General features: G+C 28.0%; 1 protein-coding gene across 4 annotated transcripts in view; it reads right to left on the bottom strand.

Annotated features, from left to right (window-relative positions):
* LOC135127676 (ankyrin repeat domain-containing protein 33B-like) overlaps positions 1-17,539 on the bottom strand; it is a 118,731-nt gene that overhangs the window by 68,205 nt on the left and 32,987 nt on the right. For all 4 annotated transcript variants that reach the window (XM_064054215.1, XM_064054213.1, XM_064054214.1 and 1 more), the window contains exon 4: positions 16,287-16,736. In XM_064054215.1, coding sequence (XP_063910285.1) covers positions 16,287-16,736 — 450 coding nt within the window. The remainder of the gene's footprint in view (positions 1-16,286; positions 16,737-17,539) is intronic.

Raw genomic sequence — 17,539 nt, 5'->3', positions numbered from 1 at the left:
TGATTTCTCGATTTTTCATTTTAACTCTTCCGTTTTTCAATTTTTCAAATGTTTCGATTTCTTAATCTTTCGATTTTTCGACTTCCCGGTTTTAGATTGCCTGTCTTTCAATTGTCGTTTTTTCAAATTTTCCATTTTTAAATTTTAGATTTTTCAGTTTTTTGATATTTTAATTTTTCAATATTTAAAATTTTAGATCTTTCGATTTCTCGATTTTTCGTTTCAGTTCTTCGATATTTCAGTTTTTCAAGTTTTCGAATTTTTCAAATATTTTGATTTCTTAATCAATCGATTTTTCGACTTCCCGGTTTTAGATTTTCTGTTTTTCAATTGTCGTTTTTTCAAATTTTCGATTTTTCAATTTTTCAAATTTGACAATTATAAACTGTCAATTTTTCAATTCATTCATTTTTTGACTTTCAAGGGTTTCGATATTCCTGTTCTTCAATTCTCTAATTTTTCGATTTTTCAGGTTTTTGACTTATTATTTTTTTATTTTTTTAAGGTTTCAATTTTTGGACTTCACTTTTTGGATTTTTCTTTTGCTCAATTTTTCGACTTTTTAGGTTCTCAGTTTTTGGATATTTTAGTTTTCGGATTTTTCAGGTTTTCCATTTTTCAGTTTTTCTTTCATTTTTTCAGTTTTTCGATATTTCGGTTTTGGGACTTTTCAATATTTTGATTCTTCGACTTTTCGATTTTTGGTTCTGGAGTTTTTGATGTGTCGATTTTTTTACTTTTTCGATTTTTCAATTTTTCGATTCCTTAATCTTTCGATGTTTCGACTTCCCGGTTTTAGATTTTGTTTTCAATTGTCCTTTTGAATTTTTAGATTTTTCACTGTTTTGATTTCCCGATTTAGTTTCCCATTTTTAGTTTTTCTTTCATTTTTCAGTTTTTCGATATTTCAGTTTTGGAATTTTTCAATATTTGTATTCTTCGACTTTTCGATTTTTGACTCCTGGATTTTTCGATGTGTCGACTTATTACTTTTTCGTTTTTAAATTTTAGATTTGTCAATTTTTTGGTATTTTAATTTTTCAATATTTAAAATTTTAGATTTTTCCATTTCTCGATTTTCCATTTCAGCTCTTCCATATTTCAATTTCAAATCTTTTGATTTCTTAATTTTTCGATTTTTCGACTTCCCGGTTTTAGATTTTCTGTATTTAGATTGTCGTTTTTTCAATTTTTCCAATTTAAAATTTTAGATTTTTCAGTTTTTTGATGTTTTAATTTTTCAATATTTAAAATTTTAGATTTTTCGATTTCCAGATTTTTCATTTGAGGTCTTCGATATTTCAGTTTTTCAAGTTTTCGAATTTTTCAAATGTTTTGATTTCTTAATCAATCGATTTTTCGACTTCCCGGTTTTAGATTTTCTGTTTTTCAATTGTCGTTTTTTCAAATTTTAGATTTTTCAATTTTTCAAATTTGACAATTATAAACTGCCAATTTTTCGATTTTTCAAGTCATTCATTTTTTGACTTTCAAGGGTTTCGATATTCCTGTTCTTCAATTCTTTAAGTTTTCGATTTTCCAGGTTTTTGACTTTTTATTTTTTAATTTTTTTAAGGTTTCAATTTTTCGACTTCACTTTTTGCATTTGTCTATTGCTCAATTTTTCAACTTTTGAGGTTCTCAGTTTTTGGATATTTTAGCTTTTGGATTTTTCAGGTTTTCCATTTTTCAGTTTTTCTTACATTTTTCAGTTTTCAGATATTTCAGTTTTGGGATTTTTAAATATTTTGATTCTTCGACTTTTCTATTTTTGACTTCTGGGTTTTTCGATGTAGATTTTTCGATTTCTCGATTTTTCATTTCAGATCTTCGATATTTCAATTTTTCAAGTTTTCGAATATTTCAAATGTTTCAATTTCTTAATCTTTTGATTTTTCGACTTCCCGGTTTTAGATTTTCTGTTTTTCAATTGTCATTTTGTCAAATTTTCGATTTTTTAATTTTTCAAATTGGTCTTTTGTAAACTCTCAATTTTTCGATTTTTCAATTAATCGATGTTTTGATTTTCCCATTTCTTGACCTTCGAGTGTTTCGATTTTCCTGTTCTTCAATTCTTTAATTTTTTTGATTTTTGAGGTTTTTGATTTTTCGATTTTTCAGTTTTTCGATATTTCAATTTTAGGATTTTTCAATATTTCAATTCTTTGGCTTTTCTATTTTTGACTTCCGTGTTGCGTTTTTACCCTCGGCATCCAGATTTTTGGAAAAAATAAATCAAAATTGTATAACAAAATTTTAGAATTTAACTTTGGAATTGAAAAATCTAATGCTTTGAAATCTTTCTCAATTTTTCAATTTTTTGATTCTTCAATTTCTCCTTTTTGTCAGTTTCGAAAAGTTTTCGATTTCTCAATTAATCGATTTTTCGATACTTAGTTTTGGGATTTTCTAAGTTTTAGATTTTTTAAAATTTCAGATTTCCGGATTTTTCAATTCAATTTTTCGATTTTCCAATGTTCAAATTTCTCGATTTATCAGGTTGTTGATTTTTCAATTATTAGATATTTTAAATTTTCGTTTGTTTTTTAGACCTCTCGATTTTCCATTTTTCAATGTTTCAGTTTCGGGATTTTTCAATATTTCGATTTTTTAAATTTTATATTTTTCGTGTTTAATTTTTTGGATTTTTCGCTGTTTTAATTTCCAGATTTTTCATTAGAACTTTCGAGTTTTCAATTTTTCGAAATTTTAATTTTTCCATTTTTTAAATTTCAGATTTCCTGATTCTTGAGTGCTTTAGTTTTTCAATTTTTGGTTTTCCAGTTTTTCAATTCGCCGATTTCTAAAGTTTTACATTTTTCAATCTTTCAGTTTTGGGAATTTTTAAGTTTTGGATTTATCGATTTTTCCATTTTTGGATTTTTGAATTTTAGGTTTTTCAGTCTTTTCATATTTTAATTTTTCAATATTTCTTAATCTTTCTGTTTTTCGACTTCCTGATTTTAGATGTTCTGTTTTTCAATTTTTCGATTTGTTAATTTTTCATTCCCGATCTATTGAGATTTGATTGTTCAGGTTTTCGATTTCTCATTTTTTTAATTTTTTATTTTGGCCTATTTCGGTTTCTCAGTTTTTCCAGTTTTCCATTTTTTCGTTTTTTGATTTTTCCGCTTTTCCAATTTTTCAACTTTTAACTTTTTGTTTGCGATTTCTCTATTTTTCAATTTTTCAACTTCATCACTTTCGTCTTTAGATTTTCTGTTTTTCAATTGTCATTTTTTCAAATTTTCGATTTTTTAATTTTTCAAATTTGACATTTATAAACTGTCAATTTTTCGATTTTTCTATTAATCGATGTTTTGATTTTCCCATTTCTTAACTTTTGAAGGTTTCGATATTCCTGTTCTTCAATTCTTTAAGTTTTCGATTTTTCAGGTTTTTTACTTTTTATTTTTTAAATTTTTTTAAGGTTCCAATTTTTCGACTTCGCTTTTTGGATTTTTCTATTGCTCAATTTTTCGATTTTTTAGGTTCTCAGTTTTTGGATATTTTAGTTTTCGTATTTTTCAGGTTTTCCATTTTTCAGTTTTTCTTTCATTTTTCAGTTTTTCGATATTTCAGTTTTGGGATTTTTCAATATTTCGATTCTTCGACTTTTCGATTTTTGACTCCTGGATTTTTCGATGTAGATTTTTCGATTTCTCGATTTTTCATCTCAGTTCTTCGATATTTCAATTTTTCAAGTTTTCGAATTTTTCAAATGTTTCAATTTCTTAATCTTTTGATTTTTCGACTTCCCGGTTTTAGGTTTTCTGTTTTTCAATTGTCATTTTGTCAGATTTTCGATTTTTTAATTTTTCAAATTTGACTTTTATTAACTCTCAATTTTTCGATTTTTCAATTAATCGATGTTTTGATTTTCCCATTTCTTGACCTTGGAGTGTTTCCATTTTCCTATTCTTCAATTCTTTAATTTTTTGATTTTTGAGGTTTTTGATTTTTCGATTTTTCAGTTTTTAGATATTTCAGTTTTAGGATTTTTCAATATTTCAATTTTTCGGCTTTTCTATTTTTGACTTCTGGGTTTTTCCATGTGTCAACTTTTTGCTTTTTCGATTTTTCCATTTTTGGATTTTTAAATTTTAAGTTTTTCAAACTTTTGATATTTTAATTTTTCAATATTTCTTAATCTTTCTGTTTTTCGACTTCCTGATTTTAGATGTTCTGTTCTTCAATTTTTCGATTTGTTAATTTTTCATTCCCGATCTATTGAGATTTGATTGTTCAGGTTTTCGATTTCTCATTTTTTTAATTTTTTATTTTGGCCTATTTCGGTTTCCCAGTTTTTCCAGTTTTCCATTTTTTCGTTTTTTGATTTTTCCGCTTTTCCAATTTTTCAACATTTAACTTTTTGTTTGCGATTTCTCTATTTTTTGTATTTTGGACTTCATCACTTTCGACTTTCAGATTTTCTGTTTTTCAATTGTCGTTTTTTCAAATTTTCGATTTTTTAATTTTTCAAATTTGACATTTATAATCTGTCAATTTTCCGATTTTTCTATTAATCGATGTTTTGATTTTCCCATTTCTTAACTTTTGAGGGTTTCGATATTCCTGTTCTTCAATTCTTTAAGTTTTCGATTTGTCAGGTTTTTGACTTTTTATTTTTTAATTTTTTTAAGGTTTCAATTTTTCGACTTCACTTTTTGGATTTGTCTATTGCTCAATTTTTCAACTTTTTAGGTTCTCAGTTTTTGGATATTTTAGTTTTCGGATTTTTCAGGTTTTCCATTTTTCAGTTTTTCTTTCATTTTTCAGTTTTTGGATATTTCAGTTTTGGAATTTTTCAATATTTCGATTCTTCGACTTTTCGATTTTTGACTCCTGGATTTTTCAGTGTGTCGATTTTTTTTACTTTTTCGATTTTTAAAATTTAGATTTTATAATTTTTAAAATTCTAGATTTTTCGATTTCTCGATTTTTCATTTCAGTTCTTCGATATTTCAATTTTTCAAGTTTTCGAATTTTTCAAATGTTTCAATTTCTTAATCTTGTGATTTTTCGACTTCCCGGTTTTAGATTTTCTGTTTTTCAATTGTCATTTTGTCAAATTTTCGATTTTTTAATTTTTCAAATTTGACTTTTATAAACTCTCAATTTTTCGATTTTTCAATTAATCGATGTTTTGATTTTCCCATTTCTTGACCTTCGAGTGTTTCGATTTTCCTGTTCTTCAATTCTTTAATTTTTTGATTTTTGAGGTTTTTGATTTTTCGATTTTTCAGTTTTTAGATATTTCAGTTTTACGATTTTTCAATATTTCATTTCTTCAGCTTTTCTATTTTTGACTTCTGGGTTTTTCCATGTGTCAACCTTTTTACTTTTTCGATTTTTCCATTTTTGGATTTTTAAATTTTAGATTTTTCATTCTTTTCATATTTTAATTTTTCAATATTTCTTAATCTTTCTGTTTTTCGACTTCCTGATTTTAGATGTTCTGTTTTTCAATTTTTCGATTTGATAATTTTTCATTCCCTATCTATTGAGATTTGATTGTTCAGGTTTTCGATTTATCATTTTTTCAATTTTTTATGTTGGCCTTGTTCGGTTTCTCCGTTTTTCCAGTTTTCCATTATTTCGTTTTTTGATTTTTCCGCTTTTCTAATTTTTCAACTTTTAACTTTTTGTTTGCGATTTTTATTTTTTTAAGGTTTCAATTTTTCGACTTCACCTTTTGGATTTTTCTATTGCTCAATTTTTCGACTTTTTAGGTTCTCAGTTTTTGGATATTTTAGTTTTCGGATTTTTCAGGTTTTCCATTTTTCAGTTTTTCTTTCATTTTTCAGTTTTTCGAAATTTCAGTTTTGGGATTTTTCAATATTTCGATTCTTCGACTTTTCGATTTTTGACTCCTGGAGTTTTGGATGTAGATTTTTGGATTTCTCGATTTTTCATTTCAGTTCTTCCATATTTCAATTTTTCAAGTTTTCGAATTTTTCAAATGTTTCAATTTCTTAATCTTGTGATTTTTCGACTTCCCGGTTTTAGATTTTCTTTTATTCAATTGTCATTTTGTCAAATTTTCGATTTTTCAATTAATCGATGTTTTGATTTTCCCATTTCTTGACCTTTGAGTCTTTCGATTTTCCTGTTCTTCAATTCTTTAATTTTTTGATTTTTGAGGTTTTTGATTTTTCGATTTTTTCAGTTTTTAGATATTTCAGTTTTATGATTTTTCAATATTTCAATTCTTCAGCTTTTCTATTTTTGACTTCTGGGTTTTTCCATGTGTCAACCTTTTTACTTTTTCGATTTTTCCATTTTTGGATTTTTAAATTTTAGATTTTTCAACCTTTTCATATTTTAATTTTTTAATATTTCTTAATCTTTCTGTTTTTCGACTTCCTGGTTTTAGATGTTCTGTTTTTCAATTTTTCGATTTGTTAATTTTTCATTCCCGATTTATCGAGATTTGATTGTTCAGGTTTTCCATTTCTCATATTTTAATTTTTCATTTTGGCCTATTTCGGTTTCTCAGTTTTTCCAGTTTTCCATTTTTTCGTTTTTTGATTTTTCCGTTTTTCCAATTTTACAACTTTTAACTTTTTGTTTGCGATTTCTCTATTTTTCAATTTTTCGACTTCATCACTTTCGACTTTTAGATTTTCTGTTTTTCAATTGTCGTTTTTTCAAATTTTCGATTTTTTAATTTTTCAAATTTGACATTTATAAACTGTCGATTTTTCGAATTTTCTATCAATCGATATTTTGATTTTCCCATTTGTTCACCTTCGAGTGCAATCTTTTCATATTTTAATTTTTCAATATTTCTTAATCTTTCTGTTTTTCGACTTACTGATTTTAGATGTTCTGTTTTTCAATTTTTCGATTTGTTAATTTTTCATTCCCGATTTATCGAGATTTGATTGTTCAGGTTTTCGATTTCCCATTTTTTCAATTTTTTATTTTGGCCTATTTCGGTTTCTCAGTTTTTCCAGTTTTCCATTTTTTCGTTTTTTGATTTTTCCGCTTTTCCAATTTTTCATCTTTTAACTTTTTGTTTGCGATTTCTCTATTTTTCGATTTTTCGACTTCATCACTTTTCGATTTGTCGTTCTTTGGATCTTTCAATCTCTCAATTTTTCAATTCTTCGAATTTTGAAGTTTTTTGATTTCTCGATTTATCGAGATTTGGATTTTTCGATATTTTGATTGTCAATTTCTCAATTTATAAATCGTTTTTCGGTTTCTCAATTGTTCGACTTTTCGACTCCACGATTTCTTGATCTTTTGATTTTTCGATTTCTCAGTTTTTCGATTTTCCAGTTTTTCGATGTTTCGATTTTTCGATTATTAGATTTCTCGATTTTTCGATTTTTCGATTATTTTAATTGTTTATTTTTTTTCTCACTGTTAATATCATACAGTGTATCGAAAACAACCACAAAAATTGTCACTAAAAACATTAAAAAAAATCATACAAAATAGAACAGTGTTTCCAAAACATTTTCCCGAAAAAAATCCATTGGGTTATTACGATTTCAACAATATTCTTAGTTTAAGACGTTTTACTAGTATAAAACACAAAAATAAAGAATTAATTCTTAGTTAAACAAAATATGTAAAATCATCTAAATATGTACCAAAAATATTCACTTAGTCGTTATAAAAACTGACCAAACAACTATTTCCGGCAGAAATTATAGTCCAAACCAACCAAATCGCTTCTGAACGCTTAGAGTCGACATTGGCTTGAGCGCGCTCTGGTCTGTTCATCAAACAAGTTCTCAGGCGACGAGTTGTAATGAATCGAGTTTTTTTATTGGCATCGACTATTTAAATTTGGCGGTTGAGGACTCCAATGTCAATAAGGGGGGTTTTGCAAAATCAGCCTGTATGTCGCATCTATATTAATCTATGCAATTATCTTGCAAGAGTATGGTGGAGGCGCCAAAACTGCAAAAGCGCTACTTTCCTTGGCGCACTATACACACTGTTTATCAAATTTATAAAAATTAGCGCTTTGATCTTCGTGTTTATCGTGTCGACTGTAAAACAGCGAGTGCGAATTGGTTTTTTTTTGGTAGTCGTAATCGCGAGCAGGTACTGACTTGTGAAAATAAATTCCTGTCACGGAAAGCGAGTTGGTGAAAATATTAGTTTTTGGGAAATTCATGGTTTAGTGGGTGTTGAACAAAACAGTTTATTTTGAGGAGGTTTGATAACCTAGCATGTGGTTTGCGTTTCGGGAGGTGTACGAGTTTAACGGGCTGTCAGCGTTAAAGTCAAATTAAAAAAGCCTAGAGTCGCTAATATTTTTTTCGGTTTACAGGTGTACGGTTTGTTTTTAGCGAAATTACTCCTTCCTGCTTAATTTAGTCGTTTAAAATATGAACAGCTCTGGAAAATAGAACTTGTCAATAACACGTGCTGTGTTTGAAGGCAAACCACCAAACAATAAAAATGCGCTGGGAAACCTCTTCTCTATTTTATTGATTTATAATTATTCCTTGAAAACAAGCAATTGATTTATCAATTCACTTTATGTCACGGTGTTGTCTCACAGAGTTGCTTATGGGTTTGCTGCACGAGGTCTCGGGTCTTAGCCATGGCCAAATTTTTGTCTGATTTATAAACGTCAAGCGGCGGAAACTGCTGAAATACCTGAACTTATTGTTAAGTCGTTATTAAGGTTAATTTTTATATTATGAAGCTGTAGGTCCGCCATTTCCGTCTATCTACGAAACTACTGGACGGATTACTCTAAAATTCTGCCCCGCTATCAATTTTTCAGTGCATCTAGTTTATAAATTAAGTTGCTCAGATCCAGATTTTTCTACTTTGACGAGTCTTTCCCATGAATTTTAAATTTATTAGTGGCAGTTGTTAGAAAACGTAATCGTAAATTTTACAATATTTGTGGTTTATGAATCCGTGTTGCGTTTTTAACCTCGGCATCCAGATTTTTGGAAAAATGAAATCAAAATTGTATAACAAAATTTTATAATTTAATTTTGGAAATTGCAAAATTTAATGCTTTGAAATCTTTCTCAATTTTTCAATTTTTTGATTCTTCTATTTTTCGTTTTTGTCAATTTTTGTTTTAAGTTTTCGATTTTTCAATTAATCGATTTATCGGTTACACAATTTTTCAATCTTTCCATTCTTCAATTTTTCGATTTTTTAAATTTTATATTTCTCGATTTTTTAAATTTTCGATTTTTTCTTAGACTTCTCGATTTTCCATTTTTCAATGTTTCAGTTTTGGGATTTTTTAAATTTTATATTTTTCGAATTTAATTTTTTGGATTTTTCGCTGTTGCGATTTTTCGATTTTTCATTACGACTTTCGAGTTTTTAATTTTTCGAAATTTTAATTTTTTCAGTTTTTAAATTTCAAATATCTTCATTTTTGAGTTCTTTAATTGTTCAATTTTTTGGTTTGCCAATTTTTCAATTTTCGATTTCTAAATTTTATAAATTTTTCAATATTTCAAGTTTTCGATTAATCGATTCTTCAATTTTTAGATGTTTCACAGTTTTTGATTTTTTTTATTTTATTTTGATTTTTTTGTTGTTTCAATTCCTCGATTTTTCGATCCTTCGACATTTTAATTTTTCGATTTAATAAATTTTAGGTTCCTCGATTTTTCAATCCTTGAATTTTTCGATTTATCAGATTTTTGATTTTTCAATTGTTCGTTTTTTTGACTTGTAGACTTCTCGATTTTCCAATTTTCAGTGTTTCAGTTTTGTGGTTTTTCAATATTTCAATTTTTTAAATTTTAGATTTTTCGAATGTAATTTTTAGATTTTTTCGATTTCTTGGTTTTTCATTACGACTTTCGAGTCTTCAATTTTTTGAAATTTTAATTTTTACATTTTTTAAATTTCAGACTTTCGGATTTTTGAGTTCTTTAACTTTTCAATTTTTTGGTTTTCCAATTTTTCGATTTTTCGATTTCTAAATTTCTGAATTTTTCAATCTTGCAGTTATGGGAATTTTCAAGTTTTCGACTTATCGATTTTTCAGTTTTTCGATATTTCAGCTTTTGAATTTTTCAATATTTCGGTTTTGAAATTTTATTTAGATTTTTTTGTAGTTTCGATATCTCGATTTTTCAATCTTTCGATTCTTCGATTATTTTAATTTTTTCAATTCTTCAATTTTTTGATTTGCCATTGTTTAAATTTTTCAATTTATCAGACTTTTGATTTTTCAGTTACTCAATTTCTTAAATTTTAGATTTTTCGACTTTTAGACTCGATTTTCCATTTTGCGATGTTTCTATTTTTGAGATTTTTTAATATTTCGATTTTTTAAATTTTAGATTTTCCGAATTTAATTTTTTTTTATTTTTCGATTTCTCTATTTTTCACAATGACTTTCGAGTCTTCAATTTTTCTATTTTTAAAATTTTAAATTTCCGGATTTTTGAGTTCTTTAATTTTTCAATTTTTCGATTTCTAAATTTTTCAATGTTCGAATAAACTTTCAGCTTTGGGAATTTTCAAGTTTTCGATTTTTCGATTTCTCTATTTTTCACTACGACTTTCGATCCTTCAATTATTCGATCTAAAATTTAATAAATCAAAAAATTAAAATTTTGATTTATTAAATTTTAGATTTCTTTATTTTTCAATTTTTCAATCTTTCAATTTTTGGATTTTTCAATGTTAAAATTTTTCGTTTTATCAGATTTTCGACTTTTAAACTTCTCGATTTTCCATTTTTCGTTGTTTCAGTTTTGAGATTTTCCAATATTTCAGTTTTTTTAAATTTAGGATTTTTCGAATTTAATTTCTTTGATTTTTCGATTTTTATATTTTTCATTACGACTTTCGAGTCTTTATTTTTTCGAAATTTTAATTTTTCCATTTTTTAAATTCTAGATTTTCCAAATTTTGTGTTCTCCAATTTTTCAATTTTTTGGTTTTCCAATTTTTCGATTTCTAAATTTCTCAATTTTTCAATCTCTCAGTTTTGGTAATTTCCAAGTTTTCGATATTTCATGGTTTTTGAATTTTTCAATATTTCGATGTTGTAAATTTTATTTTGATTTTGTGTTGTTTCAATTTCTCGATTTTTCAATCTTTTAATTTTTCAATTTCCCAATGTTTAAATTTTTCGGTTTATCAGATTTTTGATTTTTCAATTATTCGATTTTTTAAATTTTCTATTTTTCGAATTTTAGACTTCTCGATTTTCCATTTTGCGATGTTTCAGTTTTGAGATTTTTTTAAATTTTGGATTTTTCGAATTTAATTTTTTTTGATTTTTGATTTCTCTATTTTTGACTACGACTTTCGATTCTTCAATTATTCAATATTTTAATTTTTCAATTTATTAAATTTTATATTTCTTTATTTTTCAATTTTTCAATCCTTAAATTTTTCGATATATCAGATTTTCGACCTTTAAACTTCTCGATTTTCCATTTTTCGATGTTTCAGTTTTGAGATTTTCCAATATTTGGATTTTTTTTTAATTTAAGATATTTCGAATTTAATTTTTTTGATTTTTCGATTTCTCTATTTTTCATGACGACTTTCGAGTTTTTAATTTTTCTAAATTTTAATTTTTCCATTTTTACTTCCCGAGCGTAAGCAAAGGAAGTATTGTAATCGAGTCCGTCGGTCGACTCTCTACTTTTACGTTTTCTCGATCTTTCATGACCCCTAGAAGACGAAGAAATAGGTCTCCCATTTCCGTCTGTCTGTCCGTCTGTCCGTCTGTCCGTCCGTCTGTCCGTCTGTCCGTCTGTCCGTCCGTCTGTCCGTCTGTCCGTCTGTTGTCCCGGATTTTTATTAGACAGATAATCTCCGAAAGTACTCGACCGATTGTTGTGAAATTTTGTACTTATATTAAGAATATCATGTAGATGGTAAAACGCTAACCAAAATTTGTCTAATCATCCCCACCACTAATGCGATGACGTCACTTCAAAATTGTACATAGTAAATGGGTTTTCAATTGTATAAAATAACATAGTCCTACACATGTAGTTTACAACTCTGAATCGACTTTTCACCCGAAACGTCCAGATTTTTGGAAAAAAAATCAAAATTATAAAACAATATTTTGAAATTTAATTTTTAATCTGCTAACCAGAATGCTTTGAAATGTTGCAGATGTTTTAAGGCTATAAAGAGCATCATAAATCTTTAGTCAAAAAATATTTACTTATCCCCTCCAAAAACTTGATGACGTCAGCTTAAAAGTTCGTGGAATAAATCATATCTAAAATGTACAAAATATGATGAGTCTGTACTTGTGATCTATCACTCCATTCATATTTTTTGGATTTGCATATACAGGGTGACTCAAAAAAATTAATGAATGCGTAAATATATTTTATTGATTTAATCAGGAACTACAAAACTGAATGCTCTGAAATCTTGCAGATGTTTTAAGGCTATAAAGAGCATCATAAATCTTTACTCAAAAAATATTTGCTTATCCCCTCCAAAAACTTGATGACGTCAGCTCAAAAGTTTGTGGAATAAATCATATCTAAAATGTACAAAATATGATGAGTCCGTACTTGTGATCTATCACTCCATTCATATTTTTTGGATTTCTATATACAGGGTGACTCCAAAAAATTAATGAATGCGTGAATATATTTTATTGAGTTAATCAAGAACTACAAAACCGAATGCTTTGAAATCTTGCAGATATTTTAAGGTTATAAAGAGCATCATAAATCTTTAGTCAGAATATAGTTGGTTATCCCCTCCAAAAACTTGTTGACGTCAGCTCAAAAGTTTGCCGAATAAATCCTATCTAGAATATACAAAATATGATGAGTCTGTACTTGTAATTTATCATTCCATTCATATTTTTTGAATTTGCATATACCGGGTAACTCAAAAAAAAATATATGAAATCTACTGCGAAAAAAAAACACAATAGGCATGCAGTCGTCACGTTTCCAACAGCGAGGGAAGTACTGGCTAAACTCTTTAGACCAATTTTTTAAATTTAGATTTCCCGATTTTTGAGTTCTTTAATTTTTCAATTTTTTGGTTTTCCAATTTTTCAATTATTCGATTAATCAGGTGTCCGTTTTTCAATTTTTCGATTTCTAAATTTCTCAATTTTTATTTATGGATTTTTCAAGTTTTCGATATTTCATGGTTTTTGAATTTTTCAATCTTGGATGTTTTAAATTTTATTTTGATTTTTTGTTGTTTCAATTTCTCGATTTTTCAATGTTTTAATTTTTCGATTTCCCAATGTTTAAATATTTCGGTTTATAAGATTTTTTATTTTTTAATTATTCGATTTTTTAAATTTTCAAATTTTCGACTTTTAAACTTCTCGATTTTCCATTTTGCGATCTTTCAATTTTGAGATTTTTTAAATTTTGGATTTTTTTAATTTAATTTTTTTGATTTTTCGATTTCTTTATTTTTCACTACAACTTTCGATTCTTCAATTATTCCATAATTTAATTTTTCGATTTATTAGATTTTAGATTTCTTTGTTTTTCAATTTTTCAATCCTTCAATTTTTCGATTTTCCAATGTTAACATTTTTCGATTTATCAGATTTTCGACCTTTAAACTTCTCGATTTTCCATTTTTCGATGTTTTAGTTTGAGATTTTCCAATATTTCGATTTTTTTTAATGTAAGATATTTCGAATTTAATTTTTTTGATTTTTCGATTTCTCTATTTTTCATTACGACTTTCGAGTCTTTAATTTTTCTAAATTTTAAATTTCAGATTTTCCAATTTTTGAGTTTTTCAATTTTTCAATTTTTTGGTTTTCCAATCTTTCAATTTTTCGATTAATCCGGTGTCTGATTTTTCAATTGTTTTCTCAATTTTTCAATCTTCCAGTTTTGGTAATTTTCAAGTTCTCGATTTATGGATTTTGCAATTTTTCGATATTTCATGGTTTTTGATTTCTTTAAAATTTCGATGTTTTAAATTTTATTTTGATTTTTTGTTGTTTCAATTTCTCGATTTTTCAATCTTTTAATTTTTCGATTTCCCAATGTTTAAATTTTTCGATTTATCTGATTTTTGATTTTTCAATTATCGATTTTTTTAATTTTTTATTTTTCGACTTTTAGACTTCTCGATTTTCCATTTTGGGATGTTACAATTTTGAGATTTTTTAAATTTTGGATTTTTCGAATTTAATTTTTTTGATTTTTCGATTTCTCTATTTTTCACTACGACTTTCGATTCTTCAGTTATTCGATATTTCAATTTTTCCATTTTTTAAATTTCAGATTTTCCGATTTTTGAGTTCTTTATTTTTTCAATTTTTGGTTTACCAATTTTTCGATTAACCAGGTGTCTGATTTTTCAATTTTTCGATTTTTTAAATTTTATTTTGATTTTTTGTTGTTTCCATTTCTCGATTTTTCAATCTTCCAATTTTTCTATTTTTTGGTTTTTCAAATTTTCGATTTCTAAATTTCTCAATTTTTCAATCTTCCAGTTTTGGCAATTTTCAAGTTTTCGATTTTTCGATTTTTCATTCCTTCGATTCTTCAATTTTTCGATTTTTTTTTAATTGTAGATTTCTCGACTTCGCCATTTTTCAATTTCTCTGATCCAGATTTTTCTACTTTCACGATGTGTACCCATTTTTACTTCCGGAGCATAAACCAAGAAATTACTGTAAAGTTTCATGTTTTCTGAACCCCTAAAGGTTTAATAGATCTCCCGTTTCCGTATGTCTGTCTGTCTGTTTGTCTGTCTGTCTGTCTGTCTGTCTGTCTGTCTGTCTGTCTGTCTGTCTGTCTGTCTGTCTGTCTGTCTTCCATTTGCTGTCTGTATCGATTTTAATTGGACAGATAATCGCCGAAACTACTGTAGACGGTAAAACACTAACCAAAATTTGTCTAATCATCGCCAACATTTTAAAGATGCCACCTCAAAATTGTATATTTTTTAAATTTTATAAAACAATATACTCCTGTACTTGTGGTTTATGAATCCGCCTTAACTTTCAATCACAATTATTTTATACAGATTATCAGACAAAATATGCCACGTTCCAATTTTTCGTTTTCTGTAATAGCTTGGGTTCTGATGTATTATTATTATTTTTTCTTTTTTTTTTCTGATGTTCATACTTACAACATTTTATTACACGAAATTTTAGATTTGTAAGATTTGTTGTCGTTTTTATTGTTAAAAAACTGTCCTTTATTATAAAAAAAATAGATTTTCTATAACCTCAAAAATTTTTGATGTTTTCAAAAATTCCAATCATTTATGCGACCTTGAGTTTGTACTTTCAAATTACACGAATAACTTGATGAATCTTCAAAAAAAAATCCAACAATATTGGAAAAATGAAAATTAATTAAAATACATTTAAAGTTTTATAAAATAACAAATTTTATCTTTATCACTAAATTTAAAAAAATATATAACTCTTAGAATATGAAACAGTGGAAAATTTTAGAAAAATCGAAAAGGTCAAAAGGGTATTTGTTCTAATAAAGTTAGAACTTATAATTGTGATTACTGTTGATATTTTTAACTCTCGGTTGCGCCTCGGGTCCACTCGTAACGTACAGCTTCGCCTTACTTCAGTCCTTTCAAGTTCATCAGCTATGTCTGTGTTTCTGCCTGTTGCACCGTAGCTTCCAAACGGATGAACCGATTTCAATATGTTTTGTTTTTCTTTGAAAGCTGGTTTAATCGATATGATTCTTAGCAATGTTAGATGATAGTGCGTTGACCATAAAGTTTTAATAGCTGTTTATTAGGGCCTTAAATATCATAGACATCAGTAACAAATTGTAAAAAGAAATACAGGCCTAGACTTGAACCCTGTTGGACTCCAGGAACCAGTTAATAGGCGCCTGACTGAATTTTTATAGGCAATATATTAATCTCAAGTGTATGAGGTAGATAAGGTGATATTAGTTTACATAATTATTCAGAGAATGAATGCTGAATTAAAAAATAAGTGGGGTCCTTTTTAGGAATCATGACACGTAATTTCAAACGTAGTCGCTACAAAGACACTTAATATGAGAGTACTAATTTAAATACTTTTGAAAATTTTGATATAAGAGAAATTGGTCTGCCATTTTTGGTTAAGAAAAAAATTAATCAAGAATGGTAAAATTCCAGAACTTCGAGAAAGTTTTTTTTTGTATTTTCGGTATTTGTACTTAATACAACGCTTTTTCATTGTTCTTTTTTATCAGAAAAACTTTCCATTTTTCACGTGCCCGCGACACGCGTTAATTTTTTTTAACCAACCACTCCACCCCCGAACTTATTCATTATTTAATACCCGAAAAAGTTACATTCGTTTCGTTTGATTTTTTGCCTGCCAAACTCACCCTTCCGCTGCAGTCCACGGCATTCAAATCACTCTCGGCGATCCCCACCAGCGCCGCCCTCCGCAGCAGGTCCCGCAGCACGTGGTCGTCCCCATCGCGCGCCGCCCTCAGCAGCGCCTGTCCACCAGGCGAGGAGGCGGCGGCGTGCGGCGAAGCGTTGGCCGTCGGAGACAGCGTGCCCCTGATGTACCTTCCCGTGGGATGGACTCTGTTCCTGGTTCCGGGCGATACCGCCACCGGGACGCTCGTAACTATCGTGTAGTCGACGGCGGCGCGACGCTGATCGTCACTTGTTGCTGAACGATGTGCATCTGAGCGCTTACTGAACGGCGGAGCGCGTGTTCGCAGCCAGCCGTCTCCCGCCGTTGGAGAGGCGACGCCACCGCCGACGTCGTCGTCGGAGTGGGTGGCGCCATCTGGGGCGGGGAGGGTGAAGCGCACGCGGCGGGTCTGCAGGAAACGATGAACAGTTAGACGATAATAATTTGTATTAATTACCGAAATTTTCGACCACCTTGGAAAATTATCGGCTTCATTTATTCTAAAATTTTTACGGTTTTGTCTCGTTTTAGTGCCCTATTTGGTAAAATGGCTTTAATTTTTATAATTACGTAGGAAAAATATCAAATCAAATCTTAAGTTTTTTTAGAAAAATTATTTAAAACATCCCAAATTTTCAGCTATTTGATTGAACAGCTTTGATGTAAAGGTATTTAGTAATCTACAGAAGTTTATTTATAAGGTATTAGTTTTCTTGGTTCCAGTCGAATCCTTTTTTTTTATTTTTTATTTTTTTTGAAAATTTTCGGAAAATATGTTCACAGTTTTTTTCTTATTAGAAGAGCTATGGCAAAAATGGCTCGTAATTTACAAAAGATTTTTTGAAGGTGGTTATTTTCATTCTGATTGAAGTCGTTTTAACATTTTTTTGGAAAATTTGCAGAAAATATGTTAAGATTTTTTTCGGTTTTTTTGAAAAGGTGCGACAAAAAAGATTTCGCTTTCTACAAAGATTCTCTGTAAGCTAGCCCTTTTTTCTCCCCCATTTTTGCTATTTAGAGCTTTTTTTGAAATATTTTTGAAAAATTCTTTGCTGGTTTTTTCGGGTGTAATTCAAAAAGCTACAACAACAAATACTTAAGATACTTATTTTTTTTTTTGAAGAACTATGGCAAAAGTGACTTGATATTCTCAATCTAGGAAGTTTTCTCTAAACTAGCCTGTTTTTCTTTCCAATTTAGCCCATTCTGAGA

The sequence above is a fragment of the Zophobas morio genome, unplaced genomic scaffold (assembly GCF_036711695.1).
Source record: "Zophobas morio isolate AGI-343-1 ecotype UQ-CSIRO unplaced genomic scaffold, CSIRO_AGI_Zmor_V1 ptg000012l, whole genome shotgun sequence".
NCBI classification, from domain to species: Eukaryota; Metazoa; Arthropoda; class Insecta; order Coleoptera; family Tenebrionidae; genus Zophobas; species Zophobas morio.
This window is presented reverse-complemented; position numbering and strand designations above follow the sequence as displayed.